Source organism: Pterocles gutturalis, unplaced genomic scaffold (assembly GCF_000699245.1).
Source record: "Pterocles gutturalis isolate BGI_N339 unplaced genomic scaffold, ASM69924v1 scaffold40289, whole genome shotgun sequence".
In the NCBI taxonomy this organism is placed as follows: Eukaryota; Metazoa; Chordata; class Aves; order Pterocliformes; family Pteroclidae; genus Pterocles; species Pterocles gutturalis.
The window spans coordinates 1-18,957 of record NW_010134655.1 but is presented as its reverse complement, the minus strand read 5'-3'; the positions used below and the strand labels follow the sequence as shown (position 1 = coordinate 18,957).

At 37.8% G+C, this 18,957-nt stretch overlaps 1 protein-coding gene across 1 annotated transcript in view; it reads left to right on the top strand.

The window, feature by feature from the left end:
• Positions 1 to 17,955, top strand: part of LOC104460367 (dedicator of cytokinesis protein 2-like) — a gene marked incomplete at both ends in the record, with an annotated part of 52,362 nt that extends 34,407 nt beyond the window's left edge. Inside the window, 7 exons of the mRNA XM_010081660.1 lie at positions 6,340 to 6,425; positions 7,785 to 7,850; positions 12,117 to 12,273; positions 13,436 to 13,476; positions 14,954 to 15,044; positions 16,025 to 16,144; positions 17,866 to 17,955. Coding sequence (XP_010079962.1) covers positions 6,340 to 6,425; positions 7,785 to 7,850; positions 12,117 to 12,273; positions 13,436 to 13,476; positions 14,954 to 15,044; positions 16,025 to 16,144; positions 17,866 to 17,955 — 651 coding nt within the window. The remainder of the gene's footprint in view (positions 1 to 6,339; positions 6,426 to 7,784; positions 7,851 to 12,116; positions 12,274 to 13,435; positions 13,477 to 14,953; positions 15,045 to 16,024; positions 16,145 to 17,865) is intronic.
• Between the last annotated feature and the right edge of the window lie 1,002 nt (positions 17,956 to 18,957).

Sequence of the window (18,957 nt, the reverse complement as noted above, 5' to 3'; positions counted from 1 at the left end):
AGAAAGACACATCATCAAGCAACCTAGTACTATTTCTTCTAACTGATAATCTGAAGCCAAAAGCTAGAAAAGACTTACTGAAAACAAAACAAAAACACAAACCAAACTTACAAAAAACCCCACAAAGATTAGCTCTTTGCAGAGTAAATGAAAATGCCATTGAAATAAACCTGGATTCAAGTTACATTAAGGATTTAACTTGGTTTAGGAAAGATTAATTCATCTGTGTTTATATTTTTGTTCAGATAAGTCATTCTGTTTGTGTTTGGTGTTTTCATTTTAGTATCTCTCATTGGTTCCAACAATTGCTGAAGCCATCTGGGGAAGTTTTCTATATTTGCTTTCCTTCCTGACTGTTGTTGGACTGTGCCAGGAAACAGTGCTGAGCAATGGTGTGTTCTGGGCTCACCTAGCTATTGGGGGGGTTAGAGGACAGATGTTTATTCTTAGTGAACTTGTTGCAGTCTCGTATCTTTCTGAGCTAACAACTCTCAAAGGTTCCTAAAGGAGTGAATATAGGTGTTCTCAGCAGGCTCTGCCTGGTGCATGTGATTTACAATTGCTGTCAATACCCATATTTCTTACCAGCAGTTCTTGAAATGTCATTATGCATGAGGATTTCAGAAGGCTGTGAGATCGTCCCATTAGCAGAAACCAAGTTTGTATGGCTTGGTGCTTCTGACAGATCCATGGAGAAAAAACAGAGATGTTTAGTGCTTTAGTACTGAAGTGTGTTCGGAAATGTGGAGATTTCTTGGATCTGTTAGAGAGATAAGCAGGTGGTTTTAAAGCCAAATTGAGGCCAATGACAATTAGGCACACTCTGTTTAAGTTAGAGGAGAAAGACCCTTTCCAGGGCACAGACGCATTAAAACTTAATTCTGTATTTGCCAGCTTCTTTATTTATTTTGGTTCTAACAACTGGCTTTTTTTGCAGCTTGTTGAGAAACTGCAGGAAAGATGCTTAGGAAGAGGTTTTTTTGTTCAGATCCAGCATCTGTGAAATTATTGCCTTTTAGAGAAGTAATCAATTCTCTACCTGCTGAATAAGTACTAGGAAGGATTTAAGAGGTGATTTTTAACTGGTGCTTGCACTATATTCATAGATTTTTCTCTTACTGCAGCAAGTCCACAGACTTCAGCTCTAGAAAATGTCTGGATTGGATGTTTTTGTTTAATACTGCCTTGTCCCAAACCTGCCATGTACCTGTGTTACCCATGTTACTAATACACATGTGTATATGCTAATACACATACTACTTACAAGTAGAAATTAATTCTGAGCTATTTAAATGTCTTTTGCAGCCTGGACCTGCCAGAGTAATTTTTTTCCTGTATTTCAATGAAAGCTCTTTATTCTCTACTGTTGGTATAGTATGTACTGGTCCACCGGCAATCTTTAATTTGTATTCTAATTACAGAGAAAGAGCTAATATTAGAGCGGCAAAACCTGCAAGTGACAGGACAAAGAGTTGTTCTGGATCACAGAGTGTTGGTACTCCTAACTAAGCAAAATTATTTGTGGTCTCTAAAGAAAAAAATAAGGTTCCCTCTTATTTGACACTCCTATTAACAAGTAGTTAAGAAATTGTACTAATGTAGTAGTCCTTTCCTTCTACACAAATCAGAAAACGGGATTGCTGTTTCTACTGAAAAATGGATAGTTTTCTCGGAGAACGCTGGGAGGTGTCTCTTAAATGGAGACTGAGATCTGAGCTCGATATTTAGAGGGGCAGTGTAGAGCCTATTGAGTACGCCACGGAGATGAAACATTCCCTGCCAACTTCTGTTGAAATAGTGGATGACTACATGCTGCTCCGTTGTGCTGAAGTTAGTCCTATACTGCTATGAATTTTTCTCATATTCATACTACGCAGGTTTGCAAATTCATATTCAGCAATGACCTTTCATATGTAAGCATCTCACTTATAATAAATAGCAACGTATTTTCTCGTTTTTCCCCTTCCTCCAGATGGCAGAAGATTTTAACCATTCTATGTCCATTTAAAACAGTTCTATTCATATTTTCGTGAACACTCCTTTGCTGCTCAGTCATCTTTAAATATGCCATACCTGGTGCTGAGCTGGAGAAGTCGCCTCTCTATGCTGTTGTATAGTATTTACACAACTTGTATTCAAGGTCTTGTGTATCATGTCAACCCCCTGGGAAGTGTTTAAATATTTCTGTTTGAAGCGTATCTGTCTGGTGCTGCATTGTAATGGTACGAACAGTTTTGGTTTCACACATTGACGGCTGTGGTTTTGCTGTTTTAACTTGATGTAAAAAATGCAAAGTGTTTGAAATTGCTCCTTCCTTCTTGCTGCTTCTGGAGAAAAGAGGGTGTATCTGTATCACCCAGTTTCCTGCACCTAGTTCTGTGCTTTCTGTGTGACGGTGTACAAGTCAGGCCACTCAAGACTGTGTCAAAGCTCCTTCAGAGGAGCTACAGCCCACTTCAGTCCTCTGCAGCATTGGGATGGCCCAGTAGATCTGGGCTGGATGCATGGCTTCCTGCTGTCTTTGATGAACATTTGAGTTGAGCAATCCAGGTAGTTCTTCTGTCTCGCTATGGAATTGTACTTGTTGCTGTGACAAGGTGAAACCTGAGAAATTCTGCAGTGAATGGATAGCAAGCATGTAACAGCTGCCAGTTACCTTAAAACTCTACATTTGAATAGAATGTGTATTTCTTTTTTTTTAGGTTGCTCTCAAGGATAGATCTAAGGATGTTTAAACAGACATTTCTGCTTATAAATCTGTTTCTCAAAGAAGCTGGTTTTAACCTAATTGCACTTGATTTTAGGGGTAAAATAATTTGATTGGCCTATATTCTGGAATGAGTCTGATCTTTGACGTTTGCTGGTCCTGTTTAGCTGAATCTCAGGACAAAAATGAAGGATATAAAATATTCTGCAGAAAAACGGGGAGTGCTTTTTCTGGGTGGAGAGCTTAAATCATGACCTGCTTGAAGGAAGTACATGTAGTAACGTATTTTCAGTTCCCTACAATCTGAAGGAATTAATTGTTCCTTCCAAAACCTAAGCCGGAAGATACACATGACCTGCTGGGTGTTCTAAGGGGAAGAACTAGTTTGTTATATCTAGCCTTAAGCTTGGTTTCTCCAGCTTGGGGCTGAACTTTTTGATGAGGATATATTTAAATAAGGAAAAATATCTTGCATTGCAGTTATCTGCAGTTATTACTGCATATAAAATACTGCAGTAATTCTTTCTGCATTGAAAGGCTTCCAGTTCTCTGATGGGATGATCTGGATCCCAGTCTGCCAAAGTTCTCCATTACACAGAAACAGTCCGGGGAAAAAACACAATTATTCATATACTGAAAGTTTGGTGGAAGAAAAAACATTTGCTGTGTTAGTACATGACTGAATTCTCTGCCATTTTACAGTGCTTTTAATAATTATATCTACATAAAGCAACAGAGCTTTATTCAGTGTAGATCTCCTGGTTTTTTATTGCTTCTCTGTGCCTCTTGATGGGTTAATGGCTAGAACCTTGTGGCAGATCTTTCCCACCTCTTCTTGAAAATACTGTGACAAGGTTTCTTTTGTCTGAAGCTAGCTCTTACTAGGACACAAGTTTTTTGTTTAGCACCTGGCAAAGTCTGTTTTACACTTGTTCCTGCTTTTCTGAAATGTCATCTTACCTGCACTCTTCTGCCTGCTGCTCTCACTAGCGTGTGTGCTTCATAGCTCGCTTACGAGCAATCCATCATTTTCAGTGTCTGCAGCTGACTCACAGGGCAGCAGAACACACACAAACAAGCAGTCCTTCCTTTCTGCTCCCTCACCGTGCTGTATGGAACAATGTCTTACATTCTTACATGAACTGTTAGAAATAAAAATTGAATATAAATTTTGCCATGCCTGGGTAATTTATTCATCTGATATTCAAATGTTTTAGTAGAAATCTTGGGGTGAGGGGATGGAGACTTGTTGTGACTGCATAAGGAGGAACTTAACAGCCACATTAGGAAAATTGAAAGAAGCGTTGGCATTAAAAACCTGTAAAGCATTACAAACAGTGCAGATTCTTTACAAGTCTGTATCAAGTCGTTTTCTCATGTGATGGAATCTGAACGTGATAACATGAGTTGGATGAGAACAAAGACTGACTGTGGCTGCACTTACACTTGGAGTTTGGCGTATCACACAGAGGGCACGCCCAGGGGAATGGAAACTTAGTGAAAGGGTGCGTCCAGGCTTTCAGCAGTGCTAAAAGCCCAGGCTGTGAATCGAGCCAATGAATCTTGGAATGCTTTTATAAATTCTAGGGTTTTCATATAACAAACCAAAAAGAGATGTCAAAGAATGAAGAATCAAAGAAAATAATCCATCAAGAGGCTTAGAAGCGATGAAGGTATTCAGTAAGGGCACAGCACAGAACAAGGTCAGACTGACTTCGGTAACCAGAGAGTATAAAAGAGTTCCTATGGTAGTCAGAGCTAGAGCCTGGGCAATAAAAGAATGGCTCTGCCTTGAAGGGGATTTCTGTTCGTGTTGTACTTACATTTGTGCTGAGTTTCCAACCTGCAGGTGCAAAAAGGTACCGGCTTCTTCACAGCGTTCTATTTGAAGCCTGGGAAAAATTATGCTAATAAGCTGGCTGCCTTTTAGTGATTTTTTTATATATATATCTTAAAACCTGTGATATTTTGATATTAGTATTTATTTCTGCTAAGCTTATTGAATTATATTATTTTCGGACATGAAATATTTTTATATTACATTAATTTTACTTAGTTTTCTGTTTTCCAAAATTGAAATAACCAGCTAGGTTATTTTTAAAACACTTTATTTTTTTGAGCACTTTTTTTTAATTGTTTCAGATCATGTTTTAAGGACAGCAGTAGGCTAGCACACCAGTAAATTTGGTTCAAAATGCCTGGATCGACCCTGGACAATATTAGTGGGGATATATTTTCCTTGGAATGCTCTCCCGGTAAATTTCCAACTGACTTAAGTTATATTTAATTTTTTTTTTCTTTAATTTTCTACTGGTATTGTTCATTTTATATTGAGGGAAAAAAAAAAAAACCACCAAACACAAAAAAGCCCCCTCAACTCATCTTGTCTATTTCTGTTACGAGTACACTACATAAATATCAACTATTTGAGGACATTTTTTGAAACTGCAAATCTGGCATGCTTTAAGGTGCTTGGAAAGGGAGGAGGCTGGGGGAGAACCCCAAACAAACCATATGTATGTTTTATAGTTTCCAGGTTTTAATTTCCTGGACCTAAATACTATATGATAAAAGCATTGTGAACTAATTACAAATTCTGATCTAGACATATCAGATTGGATTAACTCAAGATGGTAAAGCAGTTTCCTGTGTATAATGTATTGCAAAGGCTTTGAAACATCAGATTAGAGTTGTGTAGGTATATTGCAATAAAACATTAACAATTTATTAACAATTTATAGACGCTTTATATAATTAGGGTATGACCCTGCAAAGTGCTGGGTTAGAATATAATCCAGCAGGTACTCCCATTTCTTTAAGGGGTAATGGTATATTAGTATGGTATATTACCTGGAAATTCTCCAGAGGTGTTGCTGGAGTTTATTACATTTTAAAGCTGTCAAGTTATTGTCATTGACAATTTGCATGCGTGTTTCTAACAACAATTTTACAGGTTAGCATTAGTTTCCGAGAGAACGTTTCTTTATCTGTGTGACAAACTTGGGAAATAAGTTTTATCTTTTTCTGAATATTGTGGTTCCCTTGTTTAATTATGTAAAACAACTGGAAGAGTACATGAGAGATTGTTACAGGGTGTAACAGGAATGGCAAGTAAATAATATAGATAACATCTTCAGATACTCAGCTTAAAAAAAAAAAAAAAATTATAGGAATGACTGATCCCAGTAGTTAGGTTGAAGTTTCAAGGCTGACTGTGCAGACTGGGATGTAGTGCTTCTCTGTAAGCTTTGTTTGTGTGTCGCTTTTTCTTAATTAGGGTCTAGACAGACCTAACAAATAGCATTAAATAAGGTATTGCACACTGTAGGATTGCTCGTGTTTTATCTGGGTGAAAGTGATTCTACTTAGTCTGAAATTCTGCGTTTTGAATCAGAGGTGTTCTGTGAAAACCCATAATAGAGACACCGTAAGCGTATTTCCTCTGGTTATTTTATCAGTTTGTACAAAGATACCTGGAGACAGGCAGATGTGCATTATTCCCCTGGAATAGATTCAAGCATTTACCCCTCGGGAATACCTGATAGAACTGTACACAGATGGGCTTTTGATGCCATATTGAAATGTGTTTGACCTCTGGATAGCTGCTCAGTGTTCTGATTTTTCTTTATTAGTTTGAAAATGAAATCATTTTGAAGTTGGACCATGAGGTGGAAGGAGGACGTGGGGATGAACACTACATGCAGTTGTTTGAGTCCATGTAAGTACTGCGTAAGAATAAAATGCCTTCAGGATGTGTTTTTATCTTGTTTCCATTTCTCAAGTTGGTAACATCACTTAAAAATAAACAAGGATCTTCGCAGCTTTTTTTAATGAGGGGACTGGAAATAGCATACTCTTTCAGTAAACCTGATTTGAATTGTAGTTTTGCTCATTGAAACTATTTCCCTGGTTACTTTTCAATATTCTGTGCTCCAGCTAATTTATAAAGAAATTACACCTAACCTGCATTTTTTTATCCAACCTTTAAGCAAAGATAATCAACTAATCAAATATTCACCCCACTTTTTAGTCTTTTCCTATTTTTCTTTATAACCTTTCTTGGTTTTATTTCACACCAATAAGAAAAAGGTATTTTAAAATGTCTTACTTGCCTTTCTTAGTGTCTAAATTGAACTCCAAGAGATCATAACCTGAATGTACATAACGTGACTATCCTGGACGGAGAATATTGTGAGGTGGTACAGTTTAATAAAAATATTTCTATTTCTATATTTGTAACAATCCCAAAGCCTGATATAGCATCTCCTTGTTTTCTTGGCTGCCCACACTGTTTTATTCTCGGACTTAATAGCTGTGTCTGCGCTTGTGGCAGGTTGTGTGTGTGATGTATGGGGCAGCGGTGGAATTCCTGCGCCTGCCTCTGAGAATTTGTTCCTAGCGTTGTGCCGTACACTGTAGCAGTGGGAAGGTACCTCACTCACCGTACACTTTCTCAAACATTGATACCCTATGAGTTATTAACCATAAAAATGCTGTAGCACTCTGGCTATGGGACAAAACCGATATACGCTTTGTGACATTGAGTGTGCATGGTTTTACTTTCTCAAGCCTGCTACCTTGGATGTACTGTATTTTTGTGTAGGGGTAGCAATCTCCGCAAAGTCACCAGATGGAGCATGAAAACTTTGTGTGTACCACAATGGAAAATCATCTACTTTCAGTGAAAATGTAATTTTGTAAAAAATACTGAGTTATATACTTAAATAATAATAATGTAAATGTTACCTTATGTAGACAATATGTAATTATATTCTTATTAAATAGTATAATTTAAAAGAAACATCATTTAAATCAAACATAATTTAAGTGTTCGCTAGGTTATTTTAATTTCTGTCCTGTGAGGAGGCAGATAAAATACAGAGAGGCACACTTGAAAAAAGTAAAAGTACTGACACTTTGTAAGCAATATAAAACTATTTTTTTAAACTGATACACTGGCAAGGACAGATGAAGTTTTAAAAATGTGTCTTTCCCTTCCTAACACGCAATGACTGTAAAGTGAGAGCAAGAGTAATTTTTCAAGTTTGAATGTTTACTGTTTGGCTTCAATTCTTAGGATAGCTAAGAGGCAATGCAGAGCTGCTCAGACTAGTGCTCGGTATGACCAAAAAGAGGCCTGCAAGTACGTAGTTTTTTTAATTGTACTGCTGCAAAGCCTAAACCACGGTGCCTGCCTAAACTGTCGCTACAATTCATCATCTCTAATGCTGGGGATTCAGCTGACACAGAGGACATTTATTGCAGTGCTAAACTTTCCTTGCTGCTAGTAAGTTTTTTTTCCAAATATCCACACTAAATCTTCCTTGCTTCAGTTTAAGCCAATTATTTCTTGTTTTACCCACAGGGGACATAAAGAATCCTTTATTCTGTTTCTCTTTGTAGCAGCTTCTAACAAATATAAAAGTTTCTGTCAAGTTTCCTTTGGTCTTCTCTTTAGAGTAAACAACCCCAGTATTTCATTTTATCATATGCAATATTTTACGGGCTTTCCTGCAGCGTCTACATCTTTTTTGAAATACTACATTGCCTTAAAGCTGGAGAGAGAGTTCAAACTGAGACTTTATCAGTGCAAAGAGAAAAGCTTCCTTCACGTCTTGTGTATGAGACTCTTTGAAGTTTAGTTTTTCTGAGCTGTGAAACATTGTTTGCTTGTCTTGTTTGCTGTTTACTCTTGCATTCAGATATTTTTCTGGAGAACTGGTACCTATCCAGTTAAACCCCATCTTTCAGTGGTGTGGTTATAAATAGTTTCATCAAACCTACTGCACAGCATTTGATCTTCCTGCCTTCCCAAGGTGCCCTCTTTCTTTGACATCTTTTTTTCCCCTTGATACTCTCCCATGTTCTGCAAGACTTCAAGGTTTCCACACTTCTAAAAATATCACTTTGTAGTATCTCCAGATAGTATTTTGTGTTCCATGCTTGAATTTGTTTAATGATGCCTGTAGAGGGGCAGCTGAAGCAGAGGCTGGTGACTTGTCTGTGGTAGGACCCTGTTCTCTTCTCTCTCTTGTTTTTGTTTGGTTGGTTTGTTCTGCTTTAAGTCTTCCTACCTTCACACCTTTCAAAGCAGGGATTTCAAGCCTCTATCCCCAACTCCCTGTTCTAGCTGGATAGAAACCCAGTTAAATTGAGCTCCAGATTTATTCATTTGTTCATATTTTCATCAACTCATTTCCTGTAACTTGTCTGTATTCTTGCATCTTTCCAGTTGCCACCTGGATGCAGATATTCAGCACAGTCAATGACTGTTGTGTGTGTTGGTGCTCCCCTCTGTAACCACCACCTACCCACACTGGTTGGCTGCTGGGCACTTCCCCACACCCAGTAAACTAAATAGGATCAACTGGAGTTTAAGTGCTGCCTTGCAGTTGTCCGTAGTCCTAAATGTTGGCATGTGCCGTGGCGGGGTTGTGACCTGTGCTAGTGAATGCTGTCCCAGACAGCACCGAGGAGGAGTTGGGGTAATACGGAACAGAGGAGAGGCTGTTCTCAATAGACAGAAGAGACAGGGCTCCCTTGTTTTGGGAAAGGGAGGAGAATCTAGCTGTATGAATACATGCCACTATGCCACTTTTCCAGAAGCTTGGAGAATGAATTCTGCTAATATAAACAGAAAAGAGCATTTGGTAGCTTTCCAGTTCCCCATCACTGCAGTGGACTATGTTATGCAGTTGTTTTTTTGAGTGAGCTCTATTCAAAAATTCACTGATTTCTTGCTCCCTTCTGCGGGAAGAAAAATCTTCTAAAGTTTTATGGCTCCTTTTTATTGGGATTATTGTATAAAGCTGAGCAAGACAACTTTTTAAATTTTCTGTCATGGAACAGGTGCTCCTCTCTCCTGATTATTTTGTAGTTCTTCTCCTCTACATGCACTCCAGTTCATCTTTCTTTAGTGACTGGAGCTAGGTACTATATCCTGGCTGAACTCTAACAATATCTTGTGTTTTATGTCAGTGTTTTTCTACCTGTATTGGAAAGAAGTGTGAGTAATGTTCACAGGTCTGCCTCATTTGCTGTCACTCCGAGTGAAGCTATGGTAAAACTTCATACTACTCACTTAAATGGTGACTGTACTTTCCTTTGTTAGCATCGTATCCTGTTTCTGATACTTACATATAGAAAATAACCCAATTTTTCCTGTATTCTAGTCTCCTATATGATTCTGAGGTTTTCTTACTTTATTTTCCACAAATATAATTTAACTGCTCCAGCCTATTCTGTCAGTTGTCAACTCTCCCGACCCTTTAGTATTTAACATTCTATTTGCAATATGTTTAATGTCATAAACTATGTTTCAATAATTTACTTAAATATTTCAGTTATTGTTTCAGACTAGTCAGACAACAACAATGAAAGTGTTCTGGTTTTATCTGTTAGCCTCTGTCTGTCACATCTTGTGCAGTATAAATGTTCTTTCAGACAGGCAGGTACACACTCCCTGTCTCAGCCAAATAACTGTTGGATCTGTACAATCACAGGAATAAATATTATGTGCTGTTTTTACTTTGCTTGAGTTAGAACTTTGGGACTGGGTACTTTGCTGAGGTCCCATTCTAGGCCAAAGCTTCAAATGCAAATCCATTTCTTTGCAGTTGAAGTTAATATGAATATGTATATTCTGAGGAAAGCTTAAATAATTCTGAGGATTAAAACATTATTTTTGCAATTAATTAAAACAATACTTTTTAATTAAAGTTTAAAAAATGATGGTGTACTTAAAGATTAATAATAAATTAATAAATGTATTTGTATATCAACTGAGCGCTGTTAATGAGACACCAAGAGGTCAGACGTTAATAATACTGTCATTGAAACTACTCAGCTTAAGCACATAGCATAGTTTCAGGGATAATTTTGCAATTGCTAGTTTGTTTTTACTATTTTCCTGTGACATACATGGTGATTTTGATATGTCAGTAATAGAATGTGCCAAATATACATGTAATTACTGTGTGCCTTGTGGTGGGTTAACCTTGGCTGGACACCAGCTGCCCACCAAGCCGCTCTATCATCCCCCTCCTCAGTAGGATGGGGACGGGGAGGTGGGTTAGAACTTGTGGGTCAGGATAAAGGCAGTTGAATAAAGCAAAAGCTGCATGCAGAAGCAAAGGAGAACAAAACGTTTATTCTCTACTTCCCACCAGCAGGTGATGTCCAGCCACTTCCCGGGAAGCGGGGCTTCAGTAGGTGCAGCAGTTGCTTTGGAAGACAAATACCCTCCCCCTCCTCCTTCTCTTAGCTTTTATTTCTGAGGGGCAGATGTCATGTGGTGTGGAATATTCCTTTGGTCAATTTGGGTACCAGCTGTCCTGGCTCTGTCCCCTCCCAAGATCCTGCCCACCCCCAGCCCACTGGCCTTGGGGGGTGAGTAGGGGGAATGCTGGAGAGAGCCTTGGTGCTGTGCCAGCAGGAGCCAAAACACTGCTGGGTTATCAACACCCTCCTAGCTGCCAGTGCAACATGCAGCCCTGCTGGGGGGAATTAACTCCAGCTCAGCCAGACACAATACGTGCATATATAAATATATATGTGAATATAGATAGATATATATAGAGAGAGATATATATTAAAAATGCAGCTTGTCAGAGAGAATCCCAATGGAAAACCAGAATGTGAAAGGGAGGAAATAAGCTCTTAAGCAAAGAAAAAAATAATCCTTAATGAGATGCTGGTAATCACTTCAATGTTTAAACAGTTAAGCTTTGAAAACAAAGCTATGTTAGTAATGTGAAATATCTACTCCTAAATACTTCAGCACTTTATAGGAACAGCTTATACTAATATTTTGTTAATGTAAATTGGAATATGTTGATGAAGTATAAAACTTGCTTTCCTATAATTTTATCAGAAGAGAACTGACTCCTTATTTTAATCCATATTTATTGTTTGGTTTTCCTTATTTCTCAAGGGCAAATTTCTCTGGTGAGGTCTTGTTAGTGAATGTCTTTTTTTACTTAAAATTGTAATTTATGTTAGTTTGAACTTTCTACTTGCACATAACTTTACCAAGAAATAATTGTTGCATTTTATCTTGTGCCATAACAGAGGAAAGCAAGGTCTAGTGTTTATTGCAGTAGTGTGATGTTCCAGAGACTTGAGTTCATTATACCAAGGATGCAGGTTGCTCCATTCTGAAATTGTGGGTACACCCTTGAATCTGAAGTCATTGTCAGACAGGAAAAGTAAATGTTTAGTTTTTTTCTTTGGATTTGCATCCTGTCTGTCTTCTGGATATATAAAATACCAACCCACAAAGGCAGTTTCCTGGGCGTTCTGCAGTTGCTTTAGCCCTAATTCAGCATTTGCCTCCAGGTCCAAACAGGTTTTCAGCTGATGGGGTACTAACATTTGCAGTATTGTAAAAGGATTTTTTTTGTGTTTGCAGTCTTACAGAGTGTGCGAGTCAGTACCCCGGCATTTTCCACTTGGTTGAAAGTTTTGTCAGCCTGGTTAAAGGCCTTTTGGAGAAACTGCTGGATTACCGAACAGTGATGAATGATGAAAGCAAGGACAACCGCATGAGCTGCACTGTGAACTTACTGGTATGTTTCCTCTCGTAATTCTTGTGTGAGAGTTGAGGAGAGCTCTAGAATCCGTTCACTAAAGATGAAGGTAAATCTTCTTGGGGACAGGAGTGGTTGACGATGCTCAGTAGTGATTTAAACTCTGAGGCAAGAGGTTTTTGTATCTATTTGCATGGCTGTATGCACACACCTGAAGGCAGTGTCCACTCAGTTCTTTGGTTTTGCTTGTATGTTTTATCCACTGTGTTTCTGTGGATAAGTAAGGAAGTCTAGTGTTCGTATACCTTTACCTGTGGATAGGCTTAGTGTAACAGTGGGCTTCTGCCGGAGTCAAGTTTTGCATGAGGAACTAACCCACTTGCTGCTTTAGCAACTGAACAATTATGGGTTTGAAATCTGGGGAAGAAGCCTGCAAGTTACACTTGCAGTAAGGCGCCAACAAGATTTGAGTCTGATCTGGTTCTAGGCCACCCCGTCTTTTTATTTCTATTCCTATTTTGTAATGAGGATGTCACATATAGAGATTCTTCCACCAGGAAATTCCTCTAAGCCGAAGAGGAACGTTTATCAACTTTAAAAGTTGGAAAGGGAACGTGGTTAATACATATTGCACTCACTCTCAGTTCCTCAGCAGTCACTGCACAATGTGGTATAAATTTCTGCAGCAATTCAGGAGGCAATTCTTGTTGTACATTTTGCACAGCCCTAGCAACTCATATACCTGACAAAGTGTTATGGTGACAAAAATGGGCTTAACCCTGGAATTAGCCCCTCTAGAGGTATTGCACAACAGTGTTAGATATCAACAGTGTTACGTGTCAGCTTCAATAAATACTGGCTGCTTTTCTGGCCATCAAGTATAGCCAGAGCATGTAGTTTATTTTTAACGCATTTAGATCACTGTATTTTCCTCTTCTCAAACAGAAAAACTTTCACTAATGATTTAATTAGTGAACTAGAAGTGTGCGTATGTATGTTTAATAATAACAACACATACTAATAACTAATTAAAATATTAATTGAAGCAGTAGTGCCAGGTTTAAACTAAAGATAGTCTGTAAAGAAAGTATTTCTTAAGCTATCCAGCTAGCAAGAAAAGCAAAACCTCAGCATATATATTTTTATCTTGTGCTTTAATAAAAGTCACTAAGAGATAACTTTTGAATGTTTGTGTCCCTAGAATTTCTACAAGGACATTAACCGTGAAGAGATGTATATCAGGTATGGCAGTTGTTCTGTTGGATCTGTTTTGGAGAGGGCGATAATGTTGTTGTATGAATTTGGTTTTTATCATTGTACTTGGATTTCTTTTACTTAACATTAGTTACTGTCCATAATGACTCTGTAGCCTTGCCCTCATTTATATTCTTGCTCCATCGTTTGCTCAGCCTTCAGCAGTCTAGAATCTGTAATTTGTATTCATACGCAGCATTTTTTCCCCAAGAATCAAATTTTAGTTGATCAAATCACTCAATATTCATTGTCTATTATTTCAAACAAAGAAAATGCAGCTAGATTTCAGGTTTGACAGAGGGTGTACCATACATTTAGAATGGGAGAAAAAACATTCAAGTTTTGTTGAACTGTGCAGTCTGCCAAGTCTCTTTAAATATGCAACACTTCCCGCAATGGCGAATTACTAGTAAAGTGTTTCTGTGTAAGAGCTATAGCTATACTGGCAAATTCTTCCAGATATGTCATGGCCTCTTGCTGTCTCCAAGGGTTTGGCATATGACCTGCAGCAAATCTTGCTGTTCAAAAGCTCACAATTATTTCCTGCCTCTCCTCTCATTCTGCAAAGTCTGCAGAACCACAAGCACCTCAGCCACTGCAGCACAAAGCCCAGAATCACAGCTGAGATGAGCACTGAAGATGATTCAGAGCTAAACCTGGAGCTAGCAGCTGGAGTGGCCAGGGAGGAACAACACTCCCTCTGTGGGCATTGCTGAGGGGGACATTGCTGAGGGGGACACGTTTTCAGTTGGATTGACAGCTTGGAATGGTGATGCCTTGAACTGCTAGAGCAAGGTGTTGCAGTTCCTGTTTCAAAACTCCTGTGGTGTGTTAGAGGATGGGATGCACTTTTTCTTTGCGGCTACTGGAAGAGATGTGGACTTGGGTCACACAATGGGGAGTGGTTGTGCTTGTAGCGGCAATGCTGCCCTAGGGAGCAGGGAGAACATTGGCAACATAGAACAACACTTATGCCCTTACCACTTTCCAAGTTGTACAGGGACTTGCTTTGTCTTTCTGGGCTGGTATTTTCCGTTTTCTCCTTTACCTTGTGTTATCTGTTGTGCTTGCATCTATTTACACAGAAAGTGTTCCCATGCAATTGAGAAGTGCTTCAGAAAAAAGCAGCTCCCTTCAGTAATAGTCCAGAAATAAAGGATTTGGAGGTCTGACTTAGACCTTGAGTTTAGTAGTTCTTCCTCTTAGAGGTGGAGCTGACAGCAGTTCACAGAAGGAGGTTAGCTCTTTCTCCTCCTTTTGTGTGCAATGTTTCAGCATACAAAGAGAGTACAGAGAAGTCTGAGCAAATGTGCAGAGCTTCTTTGAGAGTCCTTAAAGACTCTTTGGGTGGTGACTGTGGGACATCTATGAAGTTTCCATTACAGAGTTTATCTACAACTTTTTTGATGCTTAGTATTACAGTCATGTCAATATTGAGTCTAATTCTTGTTCTGTCCTCTAACAGATATTTGTATAAATTGCGAGATCTTCATTTAGATTGTGAGAATTACACGGAAGCAGCATATACCCTTCTACTGCATACTTGGCTCTTGAAGGTTAGATTTTCTAACCACAATATATAAATAAGCTTTGGCAATTTTCAAATTTATAAATTAAAAAGTGATTGTCTTAATCTCTGATTTATTGCATACTGGCAAAACTAAAGATTGTAGCAAAAATAGTTTTACTTTATAGAAAGAATATTCTGTATAAATTCTGAGGGCATTTAACTTCCACATGGTTTTCATTTTGTTAATTTCTTACCATCCCAAACATAACAATGATGAAAATTAAATGCAATTTTTTCCAGCTATCAGAGGGGGACATCTGACTTTTTATTTTAAATAATATGGATCACTCTGCCAAATTAAGTTTGCTTTCTTTTTAAGCTGGTAATTATTTTTTGCTACAGCTAATGTTTAATCTCATTGTAACTGGTGTTATCAATAGAAATGGCCGATAAGATGCATTTCCATTTCAAGGGAAAATTCAAAATTTAAATATTCTTCAGCAAAAATTTGATATTTCTTATGGAATTTCTTGTAGTGCAGAACCATATAAATTTGGCTTTTCACAGTGCTATTTTGCTTAAACTTCATTTTGACTTTTCTGATCATACAAAAATATGAGGTATATTGTATGTATTGATATAGACAAAGATAATATTATATGCAGCTGTTTTAATACAAAAAAAATCAAAACCAAATCAGGGAAGACAACAACACTGAAATAAAATGAACTCATTTTCTCACATAGATTTTTATTCAGAATTTTTGTGGGGGGCAGGAAGGAACACAGGTTTTTAACATGTTATGTGTAGTCCTGGTTATCATATGAAATACAGCACTTGTTTGAAGAGCTAATGAAAACATTCCTGGTGTTTTTCCCAGTTTCTTTGTGGGAGCATAAAAATGCCTGGGAAAAAAAAAAAACACTCAGAGGAGCCCAGGGGACCACACTCTGAGGGGGGGAGGACGTGTGTGTGAAGTATTGAACTCTGAGGTCTTATGTGTTTTTAATGTGGTCTTATTCTCAGTGGTCAGATGAACAGTGTGCACCCCAAGTCATGTCAACAGAGTTCCAGTGTTCACAGACCTATCGACACTTGAAAGAGAATTTGTATGAGAAGATCATAGAATACTTTGACAAAGGAAAGGTAGGTCTACAGAGTTTTTCCCCCTGCCAAATCTCTTCTTAATGTGTTACGTTGTATAATAATATTTAATGAATAATTCTCTCTATAAAATGTTTGTGTAGAAAATCCTCTTGGAAATGTGGGTCAAGTAAAAATTGTGTCCTCAAGGCTTATTCACAGAGTATATGTGTTCTATATAAACACGGTCTTTTAGTAACCACATTCACAAGGAAAGCAGGCTAATGCTTATACTGGTCACAAGCATCTCTGTCAGGCAGTAATAAAATAATAAAAAATGTTGAATGTACTTTACTAGGAAAACAATATGGACTACGCAGATTGCATTTCTAAACCATTTGGCCATTATCTCCCCAAAAACCAGACAGATCAAAACAGAAATGTTTGTTTCAGAGAAGTCTGAGAATTGCATCTCGAACTTAAAATTTAGTAGTTTGATGTTCAGTATCTGGGTTTAGTTCAGCTTTTTAAAAAAAATCTGTTACTAAAATTGCTTGTCAATACAATGAGAGTAGAGTTGAGATTTCTGGAAATAAAGCAAAGGACTAGAAAGCAGGGAAAAATTCTGTAGTGCTGCATAACAAATCTTACGACCCAGTAAGGCCTTTGGGTCATTATGTCTTGTTCAGCTGTATCCAAAGGTGTGAGGGGGGAAGGCATAACTCTGACACCAAAGTCTCTCCTGTAATTCAGAAGACTGAACATTTTTGGTGTAGGAGAATGCAGTGCTATTTATAATTTCTCAGGTTTTTTTTGTTGACATCTGAAATAACCACAATGTAGCACTCTCCACCCACTGTATCAGAATAATCAAATCTTCCTAATTTCTGGTCTGCCTGGCATTCAGGTTCTCCACAGACATGTCAGAAGAGGTTTGCAGGCAGGTGAATGCAGCTGTCAGGTTCAGAACTACCCAGCCTAGAAGTACATGGCACCACGTAAAAATGGTCATAATGTCTGTGAGCACCAGCGTCCTTACATCAGTAGAGAATGATGCCCAGAAAATCCCTTTTGTCTCCTTTATTCTGAATGGATAAGAATGACAGAATTGGAGAAATATCCTCAAGAGAGAGAGTTTCTGTCTGCTTTAAGACCACTTTTGTGCTGCGTACATTAAGTGCCTATAGCAGCTGAGAAGAACTGTCCTAGTCTTTCCAGTGCAGCTCTAATTCCTCATCGTAATTTTCAGAGGTAGCTATTAAGTTGTGAGGAAAGAAAGAAGCTGCTTCTCTGGGCGAGTGGCAATTAAAGTCTTGTAACTTTTTGGCTGACTAGGAGAGCTGTCATATGCAAGGCTACCTATGATTACACATGCTTCAGAATTTCTCATAAAATTGTGTTTGTTTTAAAGACAGGCAGATGTCAGTTCCCTCATACACCGCTCCCATGCTTGGGGTATATTCTGGATGTTATGCACCTAAGTGATTTATTCTCCTTTTTTAATGTATCTGAAAGATTAGGTGATTTTTTATTATCTTATTGCAAGAATAAAGTAGGTTTACTTATTCCTTCCTACAATGAACCATAAAACACTTTTATTTTTTACATTAATCTGCTTTCCTGGAGTTTATGATTGCCTTGAGTCTTCCATTTTAAATCTGCGGTTAACAAATGACTGCAATTTAAAGATAGCATAATCAATAAAACTGTAGTTAAACAGCGATGCATTAAAAACTTATTTGTTGGTACTGGATTTACTTTTTGAATATGTGGTTACATTGCAGATGTGGGAAGAAGCCATAGCTTTATGTAAAGAACTTGCAGAGCAATATGAAAAGGAAGTTTTTGACTATGAACTTCTAAGTCAAAACCTGGTAAGATTATATACGGGTCTTCAAATTATTTCAGTCACAGAAATTAGTACTTTTGAGGTATCAAATGACAGAGCTGCTTATGAGCTCGTTGTCTACAATTGATTTTCAATCCATTTGTCAAAGAGTTGCTATGTTGCATTGCAACAATCCAGTGGTAAAGTAGAGATTCATAGAGAACTGTTTGTTAAAGTTGTGTGGACATCTGCTTACTGAGATATTTTGAAACTTTTATAGATGAGATAAGCATGCTTCTCATTTAGCACAATTTAAGGCCTTTGTACCGCTTTAGGGTAGAAAAAGCACCTGGATGCATTTTTTTCCCTGAAATTTGTCTTTAAATTTTAGGAACTCAAATCTTACACAAGCCTAAACAATCCTGTCCTAATCAGGAAGTGGGGAAGTAACACATCCCAAGGAATTAGAACTAGGTCTGAAGGCTAGAAGGAAGATTTTAAAGGAAGATTAAATGTCCAATTATTTGTTTTCATTAAAATTGAATTAACCAAAAAAGAATCCCCAGCCCCACATTCCTTATTTTTTCCACACTTGCATGATCTTTAACAAATATTTAGGGCTCATTCAGTAGATATCCCCAAATCTTCCACAAAGAAACCATGGGAATCAAAACATGATGTTCTTGAACAGTGTTGTGTATAAAGAGAGTTTCTTTTTCCTTACAATCTATTCTGCTTTTATCATAAACTAAAAGATAAAGGCAATATTTTTGCCTATTCCATTTAAGTTGCATTAAGCATGCAACACTAAGTGACAAGTAGTATTTTATGGAAGACATTGTTCTAAACCCTTGACACAGTGTGTGTCCTTAGCATGATGCTCGGGCAAAGCTTGAGTTGATCCATACCTCAGAAAACATTCCAGGCAGGAAGTTTTTCCAAATGTATTATTTCAGTAACATTATCAGTTAAGTGTTTACTTCGGTGTTTGCTTTTTTTCTTTTCACACTAGTAAATTAAGGGTAAGCCTGATTCTAAGGTAAAATAA